Source organism: Oryx dammah, unplaced genomic scaffold (assembly GCF_014754425.2).
Source record: "Oryx dammah isolate SB20612 unplaced genomic scaffold, SCBI_Odam_1.1 HiC_scaffold_2, whole genome shotgun sequence".
Lineage (NCBI taxonomy): Eukaryota > Metazoa > Chordata > Mammalia > Artiodactyla > Bovidae > Oryx > Oryx dammah.
In genome coordinates, this window is record NW_024070186.1 from 111,907,041 (window position 1) to 111,924,963 (window position 17,923).

At 39.8% G+C, this 17,923-nt stretch overlaps 1 protein-coding gene across 2 annotated transcripts in view; it reads right to left on the reverse strand.

Moving 5' to 3' along the window:
- The window catches only part of TBC1D23 (TBC1 domain family member 23), a 53,290-nt gene extending 39,428 nt beyond the window's left edge, over positions 1–13,862 (reverse strand). Inside the window, exon 1 of one of the 2 annotated variants that reach the window (XM_040225986.1) lies at positions 13,734–13,804. In XM_040225986.1, the coding sequence (XP_040081920.1) occupies positions 13,734–13,786 (53 nt within the window). In that variant the 5' untranslated portion in view covers positions 13,787–13,804. Of the gene's footprint in view, positions 1–13,733 lie in introns of both variants that reach the window. The other variant, XM_040225993.1, reaches the window with a different exon arrangement.
- Positions 13,863–17,923: the final 4,061 nt, after the last annotated feature.

A 17,923-nucleotide genomic window follows, 5' to 3' on the forward strand; every position in this document is an offset into this window, starting at 1 on the left:
ATGGCAACCCACTCCAGTACACTGTCGATGATCTATCAATGATATATTTTTGAAACTTAAATAAAGTCTAACAAAATTCCTCCAGTGAGTCTTATCTCCCTGACCGCGCCCCCCATGGCACCCCACTACGCTGACTCTCCTGGAGCCATGTTACCCACTCTCTTCCACTTCTCTTTTGCTATTGCTCTTTCCTCTGAGCCAACATGCTCAAAGATTGCTATTAGAAACAATAACATCAATAACAAGCACAAAAACTCCTCCAAACTTTCCTGTCCTTCCACACTCCTGGTTGTTCCTGTCCCAGCAAAGCTTTCTGAAAGTATTCTTGACAACACATGTGACCACGTCTCCCTCATCTCCCACTCACCTCCTCCTCTTACACACCCAATTATCCCTCTTCCTTCTCTAATGCCCACAACTCCAGGGGGACCACTCTCCCTATGTTACTTCGAATGATCAAATCTTTACCTTGATTTGACGTTCCCAACATATCTGACGACTTTTCTTTCTCCAAAAAAAAAAAAAAAAAAAACAACCAATACACAATGAACCAATAAGCACCCGAGAGGCACACGTCATCATTAGCCATTAGGGAAACTGAAAAAATCAAACCACAACAAGGGACTTCCTTGGTGGTCCAGTGGTTAAGAACTCATCTGTCAATGCAGGAGACACAGGTCAGCCCCTGGTCTGGCAAGATCCCACATGCCCTGGAGCAACCAACCCAGTGCTCTAGAACCCAAAAGTCACAAGTCCTGAGCCTGTGCACGCTAGTGCTGGGGTCTGCAGCAAGAGAAGCTACCACAAGGAGAAGGCCACAGACCACAGCTGCAGAAAAGCCCGAGCGCAGCAATGAAGACCCAGCACAGCCAAAATGTGCTTCCAGAAAAACAACCGTAAGCAAGAAACCAGAAAATGCTCCACTGCGGGTAGTCAGAGGCACTTCTCACAAACTGAATGGTTAGAAGTATAGCCCCTCACAATTAGAAACACGACCCGGCAGTTCTACTCCTAGGTTTGCAGTATACCGAAGAGAACACAACACGTACACCAAAAACTCGTACATAAATCACAAGAAGACACTATGCAACACATCTGCTAGAAGAGCTAATATCCAAAAAAAGGGAGGAGGGCAAGAATACGGAGAAATTAGAATTCTTGAGCATTGCTAGTGGAAATGACACAAAATGGTGCAGTCAACTGTGGGAAAGTTTGGCGGTTCTTTAAAAAGTTAAAGAGAATTACCATATAACCTAGCAATTCCACTTCAGAGGGATATACCCAAAAGAACTGAAAGAACTAAAACAGGAATTTGTACATCCATATTCACAGAAATATTATTCACAACACCAAAAAGTGGAAACAACCCAAATCATCATCAATGTATGAATGGATGAGTAAAATGTGGTATATATAGACAACGAAATGTTAATCAGTCTTAAAAAGGAAGGAAATTCTGACACATGCTACAAGATGAATAAACTCTGAAGACAAATGATAAGGGGGTGGGGAGGAAGAAGTCACAAAAGGGCAAACAGTGTATGACTCCACTCACGTAAGGTACCTAAAACAGGGAAATTCAGAGAGGCAGAAAGTAGAACAGAGGTTACCAGAGGCCTGAGGTAGGGGGCAACGGGGAACTATTGCTTACTGGGTAGAGGGTTCTTGTTTGGGATGATGATGGCTGCACAACACTGTAATGTACTTAATGTCACTTCATTGTACCTGTTAAAATGGTGAGTTTTATGTTATGTATGTTTTACCACATTAAAAAAGGCAACAACAAAAAACTTTTAAAAAATATCTGTAACATTAGTTCTACGTATTGTTCATAATAGCCAAAAAGTAGTACTTAAATATATGTATTATTGATAAAAGCCGAAAAGTAGAAACATCATCATCTTATGAATAAATGTGTTTTCATACAATGGAATACTAAGCAATAAAAAGGAATGAAGTGCTGACAACATCAACGCATGCATGAACCTTGAGAATTATGCTCAGTGAAAGAAAACAGACACAAAGGCCACACATACAAGATTTCATTTACATGAAATATCTAAACTAGCAAATGTATACATACAGAAGGTTGATCATTAGGACCTGAAGTGACAGGGGAGTAAGAGGAATACTAATGTGTATGGGGTTTCTTTGGGGGTAATGAAAATTCTCTAAACTTAGACCATGGGTGATGATTGCTTAACTCTGGAAATACACTAAAACCATTGAACTGTACACTTGAAATATGTATTTAAATACGATTCATAAATTACATCTCAATAAAAATGTAATAAAAGAGTAACAGAAAAAGTTTCAGTTCAGTTGCTCAGTCGTGTCTGACTCTTTGCAACCCCATGAATTGCAGCACCCGAGGCCTCCCTGTCCATCACCAACTCCCGGAGTTCACTCAGAGTCACGTCCATCAAGTCGGTGATGCCACCCAGCCATCTCATCCTCTGTTGTCCCCTTCTCCTCCTGCCCCCAATCCCTCCCAGCATCAGAGTCTTTTCCAATGAGTCAACTCTTCGCATGAGGTGGCCAAAGTACTAGAGTTTCAGCTTCAGCATCAGTCCTTCCAGTGAACACCCAGGGCTGATCTCCTTTAGGATGGACTGGTTGGATCTCCTTGCAGTCCAAGGGACTCTCAAGAGTCTTCTGCAACACCACAGTTCAATTCTTCGGTGCTCAGCTTTCTTCACAGTCTAACTCTCACATCCATACATGACCACTGGAAAAACCATAGCCTTGGCTAGACAGACCTTAGTCGGCAAAGTAATGTCTCTGCTTTTCAATATGCTATCTAGGTTGATCATAACTTTCCTTCGAAAGAGTAAGCGTCTTTTAATTTCATGGCTGCAATCACCATCTGCAGTGATTTTGGAGCCCAAAAAATAAAGTTTGACACTGTTTCCACTGTTTCCCCATCTATTTCCCATGAAGTGATGGGACCAGATGCCATGATCTTCATTTTCTGGATGTTGAGCTTTAAGAAAACTTTTTACTCTCCTCTTTCACTTTCATCAAGAGGCTTTTTAGTTCCTCTTCACTTTCTGCCATAAGGGTGGTGTCATCTGCATATCTGAGGTTATGGATATTTCTCCCGGCAATCTTGATTCCAGCTAGTGCTTCCTCCAGCCCAGCGTTTCTCATGATGTACTCTGCATAGAAGTTAAATAAGCAGGGTGACAATATACAGCCTTGACGTACTCCTTTTCCTATTTGGAACCAGTCTGTTGTTCCATGTCCAGTTCTTAACTGTTGCTTCCTGACCTGCATACAGATTTCTCAAGAGGCAGCTCAGGTGGTCTGGTATTCCCATCTCCTTCAGAATTTTCCAGTTTATTGTGATCCACACAGTCCAAGGCTTTGGCATAGTCAATAAAGCAGAAATAGATGTTTCTCTGGAACTCTCTTGGTTTTTCTATGATCCAGCAGATGTTGGCAATTTGATCTCTGGTTCCTCTGCCTCAATAAAAATGTAATAAAAGAGTAACAGAAAAAGTCTAGAGACTCTTTAATTTAGGGCTTTAAGAGGCAGCTTGTGTGTCAACCTTCATTTACCATTTCAGTGATGAGAGCACATCACTATGAAGGGTCCAAACCATAAACCTTAGGGTTGCCGAGGGAAAGAGTTTGCCTTGCCTCTTTAACTTCTCAAATTGATACTACTTGTTAAATAACTAGCAGAAAGAAACTGACTCCTAAACAGTTGCCATGGCAGCTCAACAGCAAAAGCATCAGGAATCATGAATATAATGGCTTAGAGACAGCGTGTTACAGAGAAAATTGTATAAAATTTAAAGTCAGAAAACGTGACATCAGATTCCACACACCTTTAACAGCTGTGTGACCTAAGATACAAACTCAGTTTCTTTACCTATAAAATGGTGTAGAATTAGATACCATCTAATCAAAAGAGTGGAGAGTATTTACAGAGCACATGAATTATCTTCTTTTCTACTAGAGTATCACTCCCACTCTCTGCTTTCTATTTCTTCTTAATAACTACACCTTACCTGACTTTGTCTTTTCCAACTTCCTTGCTCAGTCTTGTACAAGACTCCAAAGGCAGTGAAGATTCACTGTTTCCCCAAAAGAAGAGTGTCAGACAGTGAGTTGCTGCTCACATGAACCACTGCTGGGTACACGTGTCACAACTCACGAGGCACAAATGAAACAGTAGTAAAATGTGGAAAAAACTAAAATTAGAGAACAAGAGCAAACATGAGTGTAGGAATACTAAGTCACTCTTCATTTAGTCAAGATTAAATCTTCAAAGACAAAATAAGCATTCAAGAAGCATGGTTTTTTTATACAGAAAGCATACAAGTGAAGTAGCGCTAGAATTAAGCAATCATTCCCAGAAACTTATCCAATGGCCTGTATGATTTCCTATGGCCTATTCAACCTCAGAATAGACTCTGTCACCCGAGCACACTGAGATAAGTTGCTAAAACACTTAAAGTAGAGTATTTTCTAGGTTGGAAACCAGTTGTCTTAATTCTCAGTCTATCAAGTAAATAAAGTCAACTTTACTAGCTTTCAAAATTCTTTAAAATTGAACCCTTTTCTATTATTATTTTAAAAATAAAAGAGTAGAGTAGTTCAAAAAAAACCACTTAGGACCTAGAATGTATATAGTCACCTAAGCTTAAATGCAGAGTACAGAGAAACTAGAGAAAACCAAATGACAAATTAAAAAAAAAAAAATTAGTTTTGTGTCCAAAGTGGTCAAGATCTAAGATACATTATTATTTGATTAAAACAAAAAGACAAAAACTGCATTACTGGGGAAATCAATAAAAGCCAACACTTGCTGTGTAAACACCTTAAGTATGTTATTTCTACTGCATAGGATATCGTTCAAACCTCTGACTGCTGGCAGTACTACAGTTGTCCTTTGGTATGCTTAGAATGTAAGCCACTATGAGCACAGGTTAAGCAATGTGAGGCCAGCTTCTCCATGCATACATGGCACAAGCTTCTGATCAGTTATTTAAAACTAAAAAAATAGCCAGCTAACTACTTGTGAGCACCAGCAAATTGTGTAACAGTGGCAAGCTGCACATGCTGAGTTGCGGCTGCAAGACTTCACTTGTGCCATCATACTTCTGGTTTCCTAATGCCCAGCTCATGAGACATCAGCACCAAAGATCTGTCAGAACTTATTTTGCGTGACATTTGTTAGAAGTAAAAAGAAGAGAACTTTGTTACAGATTCAATTGTACAGTAGATATGGATGGAATTGACCATAATACATAATATACAACATGTTTTTAAACATCAATCTCAAACTACCAAAGCATTCCAAGAACAAATAGTATGATGACACATTTGGAAATGACCATGACACCTTACAGTCCATGACAGCAAAATCTGTTAATTGTGAAATCTTGAATTTATCTGGATTCTTGTCAGTCAGCCACACTTGTTACAGTATTTTAACAAAATGTATATTAGTTAAAATATACATAGGGGAAAAAAACAACACTCCACCAGCTTGAAAGAAGAAACAGTGAAACTATTATCAGAATCAGATCTGCCAAAGCAGTTTCGGGAGATTCCCCTATCAAATACTGTAATCATCTGCAGAATTTAACTAGGAGCTTTGCCAAGTAGAGAAAGTACTAAATCTAGTCCTCCTTGTTTGAGGGGACAAGCATACACGATAGCTGCAATATTTCAGCACTGTGTTGCTCTGTAAACTACTAAAATTAACTACAGTACCAATGGACCAGATGCTTTAAATTTTCATACACTTATTTTTGACCCGTAATCCATGTAGATCAAATTGCACCAACGGTATACCAATGGTGCCCCTTCCTCTGGTAAGAATAAACTCAGGAATTTTTGTGCAAGCACTAAAAGAAAAAAGCACTTACAACTTTACCGTATGTGTAATGTTGCAATGCATTTACTATTTAAGACTTGGCTCACAAAAGGGAGAACTCTCTCTCTACTAATGAGAAGTTAACTTTAGAGAGTGCTCTAAATCCTTTTCCTCTTCAATGCTTCCTCAAAGCAAAAAGTCCCCAACACTCTGTTTTTTTCTGTACACATAAGGCAATTTTCTAGCACATTCAGTGCACAAAGAAATGCATCACGGTCTTTCCCCAACCCAACAACCAAAGCACTAGTTCATCTGGAAACTGAAAACAGTGTACCTCTTCTGCCTCAGCGAAAGAAGGGCACGAGAACAGCACAAGTCAACACAAAACAGCACCTTACCTGTTTCTAGTACAAATTTCCACTTTACTCAAACTGGAATGAGAGAAAGAAAGACACAAGTATCCCACTGCTCACTGCAGCACTATTTACAATAATTAGAACATGGAAGCAATCTAGATGTCCATCAACAGATGAATGGATAAAGAAATTGTGGTACATATACACAATGGAATATTACTCAGCCATAAAAAGGAACACATTTGAGTCAGTTCTAATGAGGTGGATAAACCTAAAGCCTATTATACAGGGTGAAGTAGGTCAGAAAGAGAACGATAAATATCGTATACTAATGCAGATATACAGAACCTAGAAAAATGGTACTGAAGAATTTATTCACAGGGCAGCAATGGACAAACAGACACAGAGAATAGACTTATGGACATGGGGAAACAGGAGAGGGTGAGATATATGGAGAGTGTAACATGGAAACTTACATTACCATATGTAAAACAGAGAGCCAATGGGAATTTGCTGTATGTCTCAGGAAACCCAAACAAGGGTTCCACATCAACCTAGAGGAGTAGGATGGGGAGGGAGATGGGAGGCAGTTCAAAAGGGAGGGGATATATGATACCAATGGATGATTCATGCTGAGGTCTGACAGAAAACAACAAAATTCTGTAAAGCAATTCTCCTTCAATTAAAAAATAAATAAAAAGAAAAAAAACTGGAATGAGAAAAGAAAGACTACCAATATTTCTTTTCATGCAACTACTATTTTGGAAGATAAAGGAACAGTTATTGCAAATGACATGACAATATTTTGCAACATTTAGGCAGGTCTTCCCAAAGATATTTTACCAATGGAGATCAGAGATGGGCAAAGAAACACATAATGGATTTATTTTTTTAACCTGAATTCCATCTATCAGTGGTAACTTATTCAACAAAAATGGAACTCAATTTATTTTCATGTCAGTGGTTAGATCTAAATGGAATCTACAAAGTAAGTTCAAGAATGTTTGGTATTCAACTGCTCATAAGATGAATACATCCTTCTATGTGTCACTTTTATACCTCAAAACAGAGACTAGAAACTATTTAAAGGGGACAGTGACCCTTCCACAAGGAAGTGACAGCTTCCATAAGGAAGCTATTTTAAAAGGAAGTTTCTTATTTCCCTAACATCACTGAATATAAACAACGAAAAAATTACTGAGGTGATAGTAATTAAAACTATAATTATTTATATGTTCTAATTAAATATCACTATTGCGTTCTCACAGACTAAATAAGTAAATCAAAGTAAATTATAATTTCATTTCCAAATGATATAGATACATATACATTACTTATATATTCACATATACTTAATATATAATTACATAAATACATTTAGTTAAATATATAAAATATTAGATATATAATCTAGATATTTGTAACCAGAGTATCAAAACATAAAAAAACTAAGTGATTTTTGGCAAGAGGCATGAGAACAGATTATGAAAACCAAAGAGACATGAAGTTATAGTATATAACGCTCTGTATCCCATCCCACCACAACAATCATGAACTACCCCTTCTTGTGGATGCAGGAAAGGCAATGTGGCACACAGCCTGTGCATATCCTTAGAGCCTTATCGGTTCCACAGATAATGCACACATGTGGTCAACAAAGCACATCTTTAAATACCGTAGGTTCAGAACACATGGGTGATTGAATCTAAGATTAGCATATTTTTAACTGGGTTCTCTCTGTCTGTCTGTTAAAGTATCTGCGAACTATACACGGTGTATGCAATCAACTTTAGAAAGAAAGACTTAGAGAGTCATGAGTTTAAGTCCCAGATTTTCCACTAACTGGGTCTACTGTCTAAACTCCCTATGCCTATCTTCTCAACCCTAACAAGGAAAGGACAATAACTCATAATTTCCCTTTCTCATAGAATTGTTCTAAGAGCTAAAATGAGATAGTAAATATAAGCATTATACAAAGGCTAAAGTTCTATGCAAACATACAGTATTTTCTTATATGTTTTCTTCTTACTAAAGTCATTAAAGACCACCACAGCAACTAGTTTTACGTTAACAACTGCTTTAAAGTAAGGAAAGCACACATTACAGCATTCGGTTTGGAATGAAAACACCAACAAGATGCTATGTCAGCTTAAAGACAAGAAAAAATTCCTTTAATCTTCAAGAAGAAGGAAGATGTGAAACAAATTATTTAATTAGTCATCGTTTTCTCAACTCAGGTGAAAAAGGTGAGACAGACCCTTAAAAATAAATGTACATTAAATCTCAGGAAATAGGTTTTCTTTTAACTGGTTCTTACTGCTCTTGCATTCCCAACAAACAACAATTTGCCCTTATGAACTTAATATATGGCGCTGATTTGCTTTCTGTATGTAATTCTCAATATCTAAATAAGTCACTTCAAGCACTGCCTCTTTAAATGATGAAAAAATTGAAGTGCCAAAGCAAATCAGAACAATGCACAGTTCTGGTTTTAAATGTTTCAATTTTTTTTTAAACACTACATGGCAGCTTGAATATAACCAGTATTTAGTTAATGTTAGCTGAATGAATTAAGAAAGCTTTGCTAACCTCTATTTTGCTTTTTAATGCATGGTGTGGGAGGACTGGACTGCCTTTGATTTATACCAAGTAGAATCCACATTTCACCATAAGCAGCAGAAATGACTTGTCAGGCATACTTTATCAATTCTGCTCAGAAGACACCTACTCATGAGCTGGCTGTGTGTCGGAGTACACTTCATTAGTGCAGAATTACCTGAATTGCCTCACTGTACTTAGATAGGGATGTACTCCTAGCAGTGAGCACAAATATATGGAAATAAATTAACTAAATGCATTTCTTTAGCATGCAAAACCAATTACTAACTCTTACCTGTGGATATTAAAACATCCAGAGAAACAAGGAACAAGTGAATTCTTATTTAGGAATTACCTCCAAAACCAATAAAACCCGAATTATACTAACATTTATATAAATAGCATAAACAAAATAAGTCTTCATAACTTCTGTCTGCCCTCACAAAATGAAACAGTTGTCAACTTAAAAACTCCTAATTCAAACCAATATGGTTCACTTTCTCTTCATTTTATGTAAGATAATATCTAGTCTTCCCAGAACTTACAAGCTATCAATATTCTAAGCAACAGGTTTCATTCTCTTTCATATTAAATGTATTTCTTCATTGATTATATCATTCTGAAATTGCTAACACCTAATTCCTGAGTGATAATTTAAATCTCTATCTCTATGCTTATGAAATGGAAAGCACAGAATACTATTTACAAAGTGCACAAAACTTTGAAAAAGACCTCATTATTCTCAAAACAATTCCTATTCACACCTTAAATTGACAATAGAAGCCTCTTAATGAAACTGATATTTCTAAAATTTTAACAAAAGTTTAGCAACAATTTAAGAAAAACTGTACAAAAAATTTTAACTTAGCAAACTCAAAATACCAACAGTTGTTGCACGATGTGTTTACCAAAACAAATATTTTTAATCAAGACTTTAGATTTTAAGGAGTTATTTCAGAAAGAAAGCATCAGAAAATGAAAGCCACAATCGCAAACCTTTCTTCAATACCCAGAAGAAGAATGACCAATCACTGAACTACAATCATTTAATACTTCTTTTATTTTCAAATCTGTAGCTTATATTATTTAATTAAATTTAAGTCATTTCAAACTGTAAACAATTTTACAAGGACTTCTCCATGCTCTCTGAGTTTATATGGCTGCAATTTCAGAAAGTTTGAGAGCTGAGGCAGTTTCTGATAACCCTGCTGCTGCTGCTGCTGCTGCTGCTAAGTCGCTTCAGTCGTGTCCGACTCTGTGCAACCCCAGAGACGGCAGCTCATCAGGCTCCCCTGTCCCTGGGATTCTCCAGGCAAAAACACTGGAGCGGGTTGCCATTTCCTTCTCCAATGCATGAAAGTGAAAAGTGAAAGTGAAGTCCGACTCTTAGCGACCCCATGGACTGCAGCCCACCAGGCTCCTCCATCCATGGGATTCTCCAGGCAAGAGTACTGGAGTGGAGTGCCATTGCCTTCTCACTCTGATAACCCTAGATTTCCATTAAAAAATGAGTTCTACACCAGCAAACAATTACGCAGCTTACAAAAACACTGGAGTCAGAAAATTTATATGAAATGACATCTTGGTATATTACTGCACATGATTTTACAAAAATCTGTATCTCCATTCAGACAATAAACATTTGAGCCACCTGCCATCAGCACTGCCCTTGAGAAGTTCACAATCTAAAGAACAGTAACAGGACTTCCCTGGTTTTGTCGTGGATAAGAATCCATCTGCCAATGCAGGGGACATGGGTTCGGTCCCTGGTCCAAGAAGATTTCACATAACACAGAGCAACTAAGCCCAAGAACCCCAAGCACCTAGAGCCGGTGCTCTGCAACAAGAGAAGTCACCGCGATGAGAAGGCCAAGCACCACAACAAAGAGTAGTGCCCGCCTGCCACAACTAGACAAAGTTCTCCCAAAGCAACGATAAAGAAAGAAAGAAAATACAGAACAGTGATAAAACATGTAACCAGATTAAAACTAAAGTATAATTATGTAATATATACAGTATAATGTGTCAGATGATACAATATAACATAGTAAAGAGAAAAATTCCCCTGACCAACTCATTGGAGATATATATCACTTAGAACTATGCACCAGAAACGCCATCACCCAGTAGCTGGTCAGTCAGAAATATGGAATTTCAGGTCCCAAGCAAATTTACTGAATCAGAATCTGAATTTTAACAAGCTCTCCAGGTAATCCCAATGCACATTTAAATTCTGAAAAGCACTGATCCAGAACTCTCAAGTTCTTCAGGCCCCATCCTGAGCCTCTTTACAAATGAACAGATAATTTAACAAGTTCAGCTACCGAGTTTCACAGATCAGGATCAAAGAGTGAGATACCACTGACAACAAAGAAAGCAAACAGGAAAAACTAATGAAAAGCAAACTCAAAAAGGGATGGCTATGGGGGGGGGGGGGGGCGGCATTTAAACAGCAATAGTCTACCCTTTTTGCCTAGATAGGCCTTAAAGGTCTCAATGTATTACAGAAGTATAACAGTAAATGATGTTCTTAAACCTGCCTCCTCTAACTAGACCACAAATTCCTTAAGGACAGGGACCTAGTTTTATTCTTATACACTCACATTTGTAAACTGAATGACCCTAAATCATTAAGATGAGTTCAGTTACACAACGAGATGTTTAACACATTTCAGAAAATTTTCTATCTCAAAAGATTACAATAAATATGTCACAGCATTTTTTTAGAAAAGAATAAAGCTGCTCCAGTGTATACAAGAAGCACCATAAGGACAGAGGCTTTACTGAACTTGTGGCTCCAAATGCGAACGTCTTTTCTGACTCTATTTAAATTCACTTCTAGGGGACCAGTGATTGGAGTGAGCAGAGTAAAAGGATAAAGATTAGAAGAGAATGGAGGGAGAATAAAAATCAAGAGAACATTCAGGGTTCTTCCACTCATGAAAATAAAAAGAGCAGAAACAGGAAGCCTCACCAAAGAAACAACAGCAACGCTACAAGAGAACGAATGCTACCACCGGCAACCATTCACTCCACGGTCCTTGCCCCTCTGAACCAGACACAAGTTCACAATCCTCCCAACCTAAGAGCTCCTCAAAGACACCTTTTCTCTAGAAATACTTTCCCTCCTGGGCTTCAATCAGTTGATGACAGCCAGTTTACACTACAACAAATTCACTCTTCCAAAATGGCCAACTTTATGACATTCTAGTCATTACTCTCCAAACAAATCATCAATTTTCTTGTCTATGTCCTTGCTCATGCTATTACTTCATCCACAGACCTTTCTGCTCTGTTAATCTGACCCTGCACCTTAGCTGCCAGCCACAGTGGCTATTTAACATTTGAAACATGGCTAGACTGGACTGAGATGAACAGTAAGTGTAAAATACACATCGAATTTTGAAGACCTGGTACAAAAAAGATGTGAAAGTATTGTTTGTTTTTTAACAATGCTTACATGTTGAAAGGTTTTGGATATATTCAACTAAAGAAGATACATAATTAAAATTATTTTCACCTGTTTATTTTTAGTTTTTAGCATGGCTACTAGAAAGTTTTAAATGACTATGTGGTTCACACTGCATTTCTATTGGACAGCACTGGTCTAAATCCTACTCATTCTTCAAGGCCTAATTCAAACACCCCCACCCCCATACAGCTTTCCCCAATGACTCCAAGTGGACGTGGTTTCTGTCTCCCAGAACTTTCACAACACTTTTATTAATACGTCCAAACAACTAGGGCAATTTTATCTTCTTACCGAGTGTACCCATTACAGCTCCCCAACTCCAAGGTAAGTCAATTGAGAGAAAAAAAAAAGTACATCTAGGTAAGTTTTATTTTACACCTTGCACATCAATAGTACATATATTGATGATAAGGTGATGCCTGATGTCTGCTAAGTGAGAGCTGAATTTCTCAATTACTGTTACTATATTATCTATCCCTTTCAACGATTTCCATTTCTTTCAGAGGGATTAAACTCCATGTCTACAAATGTCCTGGATCATTATTATTAGACAAATAGAGTGCTAGTGAGCTGTACATATATGATGAACAGGCAAATTCAAAACTATCTAATACCTGTGGTCAATGCACTTAGATCAATTGTAAAAATTCGATAAGCCTCTAAAGGTTCCATTTTTTAAATGATGTTATTCCTAAAAGTGTACTGTGAAGATCAACTATTTCAAAAATAGATTTCCCCAGAGATTAACAAATAGGTGACTAAAGCCTACCAAAAATTGTCAGAAGTCCTCCCCACAACCCTGACTGTAAATCAGGTAAGCGCTCAAAGGCTTGAGGACAGCAACAGCGGTGTCCTACGTCGCATCCAAAGCTCTGAAATCGAGTTGTGAGCAAAATAGCAGGAAGGAAAAAGATGTGTGAAAGAGACGAAAGGTGGAAACTGCTGGAACGCGAAATGAGAAATGAAAACTAGGACTAAAAATGTCTCAGTTACGTGGGAGGGAGTCATCCCTAGGTGTATCGCTCAACCTCTGAACCCTCAGGCAAAGGCTACGGCAGTCATTTCAAGTGGTCTGTTCTTCAAATAGTATTCCAGTGCCTGAGATCCGCGTCCGCGAAACTTCCTTCCTAACCAGCAGCCTACTCTGACTCCCCGGGCCAGGGACTGCGGGCAAACCCAGCCCCGAAGCCACCCTTCTCCAGCATGTTTTGGAAGCCGGCGGATGAAGCTGGAAAGCCGAACTGAGGCCCAGCACCTGGACGAGACCCCTCTCTCCCCGAGCCTGGCTTTAGCCCCCAGGGCAGGACCGTGCTGGCAGAGGGGAACCCGGCCGGCAGAGGGGGCGGGGCAGGGCTCCGGGCTTCGAGCACCGGTCTTCCCGTTCCATGCCGGCGCCTGCCGGGGCCGCGGGGACGGGCAGGATGGTGACAACGCAGAAAAGAAGGGCAGTGCGAAGCAGCCTAGGGCTTCTACTCACCAGCTTTCGTCGCCCGACGTCGGCAGTGGCAGGACCTCTTCTCCTTCCGCCATTGCTGTTGACGTCCACGTCACTTTGCCGAAAAGTGGACCCGGCGCCGAGACCGACTCATACCCAACGTCGTAAAAGGTCCTCGGAAGTCTGGACCAAGCTTCTGGAGAGGGAAAGGAAGAGGGAGGAGGCGAGGGATGGGGAGGAGGCGAGGGATGGGAAGAAGGCGACGTCACGACGTCCCGAGGGCGAAAGGCAGCTTGGAGGAGGAGACTTGGAGAGCCGCTGCCCTGCCTAAGACTACACGTCCCAGGATGCCGCGGGCCCGGGGCCGGACGCAGTGGGCGGGGTTTGGCGAGAGCTTGGGTCCTAGTAAGAGGCCCTTATGAGCGTCCCTTTTTGGCGTCCAGTTAGCGTCTTCTTTGCGTCTTAGCGTCCTGCTTAAAGTCATATTTGACAGTTTTAAGTAGTGGAGGGAGGAGTGGAGGGGAAAGGCCACAGGTGGAGCGGTCAAAAGTACAAGTGGAGGCCACATACTTTATGTCTGAATGCTTTAAAAGTTGGTTTTTTTTAAGCTAAACAGTAAAGGAGATATGTTCTAGGCTCCCACCTTTATAAACATATTTCATATATAAACATGGAAGTGAAAGTGAAAAGTGGCTCAGTCCTATTCGACTCTTTGCGACCCCATGGACGGTAGCCCACCAGGATCCTCTGTCCATAGAATACTCCAGGCAAGAATACTAGAGTCGGTTGCCATTCCCTTCTCCAGGGGATCTTCTCTACACGGGGATCGAACCCTGGTCTCCTGCATTGCAGGAGGATTCTTTACCACCTGAGCCACCAAGGCTAGAATTATAAATTTGGACTTGATATTGCATGTTTATAAACATATTTCATATGTAAACACAGAAAGTCAAGTCCAAATTTAGAATCTACAACTCTGGAGTTCCAAGCAGAGAAAGCTGCCACGTTTTATCTCTTCCCACCCTACTTCCCCTTCACTCCACATTGGTGGCCATCTCTGCCTGCACATCCAAGCTCGGTTCCCACCATCGCCACCAAAGCAGGGGCTTTTTGTTCCACTTTGACCATCCATAGGCCTAGGGGTGGGCAGAGGCTCCGGAGGATGGACCTAGGGAGATGCTTTTGCCAACCTGGACACAGTGCTGATGTAGTAGGACCACATGTAACAATACGGATAAATCTGGAAAACATGATGTTAAATGAACAAGGGCAGGTAAAGAATGGTTTTATTTGATTTTAAAAATAGGCAGCACAATATATTTTTTATTAATAGATACATGTCTGCTTTTTTAAAAAATGTAGCAGAATGATACACAGAAAAATTGGAATGGCAGTTCTCAAAGATAAACACAGACAGCCTTTAGTTAAAGCAGTGAAAACAGATGTTATTCAGAAACCACTGGCAGTAGGGGAAAGGGCTGAGCTCCATTCTGATTTTTGCAGAAGTGATTAAGGGTTTTAAAGGGAGAATGAGGGAGCAGGGAGAGCTGGACTCATTAGAGTCAGACAACTGAAAAATCACAAAGCATCGGTCAGTGTCATTGTGATTAGACCAGCAGTATCTGCTAGCTGGCAATTTTCAAGGTTAGGATTTTTCCCTCCCACAGAGATTGGGAGGCAGAGACCCTGTTCTTCTTGATGATTACATTTCAAAGGAATGGCTCTCAGGCCTTGAGAAGGACACTTCTAAGTTGTAGAGATACAGATTCACAACTGTGAGTCTTTTCTCTCTCCAAGAGAGATCAGCAGCCTAACATCAGGTCTTGGCTTGATCAAACAGTAAATTCTCCTGGCAGCCATCGCACTTCCTCAGTCAGGCATTTTAATGGGGTTTAGTGGGAGCCCAGGTCATCCTAGGGACACAACCTTAAGTTGCTAAAAAATGATGCTAGTGTTTAATCAGGTCTCTAGTGCAAGGGTTTGAACAGAGCTGTTAAGTTCTGTGGTTCTCACAGTTACATTTGTGGGAGGAGAGAAAATGGCTTCAATTATATTTTTAATATTTTGTTTCTAAAGAGCTGGGAAGAGGCTATGTAGGTGTTCTGTATTCTTTATAGAGTCTATACTTGGTATCTAAAATGTTTCATAATTTTTAAAACTATTTGATTAAATAAGCTCTTTCATTTCTAAGCAAAAACATGTTCATTCTCTTCCCCGAAGGAAAGATAACAAAGAGCCACATTATTGCATCCACTTCTAAGTCCAGGATGTCTGCATGATGATCAGTCCTATGGGGAAAATTTCTTTTAATGTGGAATGAGAGTCTAGATGACAGCTAGCTATCAAAAAGAATAAAAGGCATGGATCTGGGTCAAATTACCATCCCAATATTCAGGATCTCTACTGGGTCTCTTCAGTTGTTGTCAGGGGGTTTTCAGAAGCTTTTCTAAAATGTTTTTTAAAACTGTTAAGCCAGTGACATGACAGTTGTTCATCGGTTAAGGTGATCCTAACCCTCAACTGTAATTCATCTTGAGAGTAATTAAGCCAGTGACTGCTTTATACTCCATGTGGTAAAAATATTATTCCACTAAAAATATATCACTTGACATTTTCAAGCATTTTTTTCATTCTGTAGAAGACAAAACTTACAACTTGCATTCTCTTTAATAGGGCCAGGGTCAGCTTCATGGGCATGTAGCCATCTGGAAATTCTTTTCTTTTATTATTTTATTTATGTATTGATTGATTGATTTTTGGCTGTGCTGGGTCTTCGTTGCTGTGTGGGCTTTTCTCTAGTAATGAGAGGGGGCCACTCTCTAGTTGCCATGTACAGGCTTCTCATTGCAGAGGCTTATTGCAGAGCATGGGCTCTAGAACAAGCAGGATTCAGTAGGTGCAGTTCCCCGACTCCAGAGCACAGGTGGCTCATGGGCTTAGTTGCTCTGAGGCATGTACAATCTTCCCGGATCGTCTCCTGCACTGGCAGGTGGATTCTTTACCACTGAGATGTCAGGGAAGCCCTGGAAATTCTTAATAATTTTAGAACAGGAGGCCCCTCATTTTCATTTTGCACTAGGCACCCCCACAAATTATGTAGCCATTCCCAATAGGATCAATATGACATTGATATATACCCCATGGGGACAAGATTTCAATAGAAATTATTTAGTGATGATATCTTCTGAAGTATTTAAACGATCTGTTCCTTACTCATCAAACCTTTCAGTGTCATACCGAGTACTCACTCTGAATTCATGATATCCACCAAGATGACATCCTCTTCCTCCAGTGGTAATTCTAGGAATCTGCTTGTTAGCCAAAGTCTGTGAAACTTGGTATGCCTTTGGTTCCTCTTGCTTGAACATGTTGCACTGGCTGCACCACACTCTCTGCAGTGTTTGCTTTTGTTTGGCTTGTTGATATCCAGGCTGCTGATTCTCCAGGTGAGGCTTCAAAGGTATGTGAACCAAGAACTTCCAGGTGTTCAAGCTGGATTTAGAAAAGGCAGAGGAACCAGAGATCAAATTGCCAACATCCGCTGGATCATAGAAAAAGCAGTTCCAGAAAAACATCTGCTTGATTGACTATGCCAAAGCCTTTGACTGTGTGGATCACAACAAACTGTGGAAAAGTCTTAAAGAGATTTGAATACCAGACCACCTTACCTGCCTCCTGAGAAATCTGTATGCAGGTCAAGAAGCAACAATTAGAACCAGACATGGAAAAACAGACTGGTTCCAAACAGGGAAAGGAGTACATGAAGGCTGTGTATTGTCACCCTGCTTATTTAACTAATATGCAGAGTACATCATGTGAAATGCCGGGCTGGATGAAGTACAACCTGGAATCAAGACTGCCGAGAGAAATATCAATAACCTCAGATATGCAGATGACACCACCCTTATGGCAGAAAGCAAAGAGGAACTAAAGAGCCTCTTGATGAAGGTGAAAGAGGAGAGCAAAAAAGCAGGCTTAAAACTCAACACTCAAAAAACCAAGATCATGGCATCCCATTCTATCACTTCACGGCAAATAGACAGGGAAACAATGACAGTTTATTTTCTTGGGGAAACAATGACAGAGTTTATTTTCTTGGGCTCCAAAATCACTGCAGATGGTGACTGCAGCCATGAAATTAAAAGATGCTTTCTCCTTGGAGGAAAAGCCATTTCCAACCTAGACAGCATACTAAAAAGCAGAGACAATACTTTGCCAACAAAGGTCTGTCT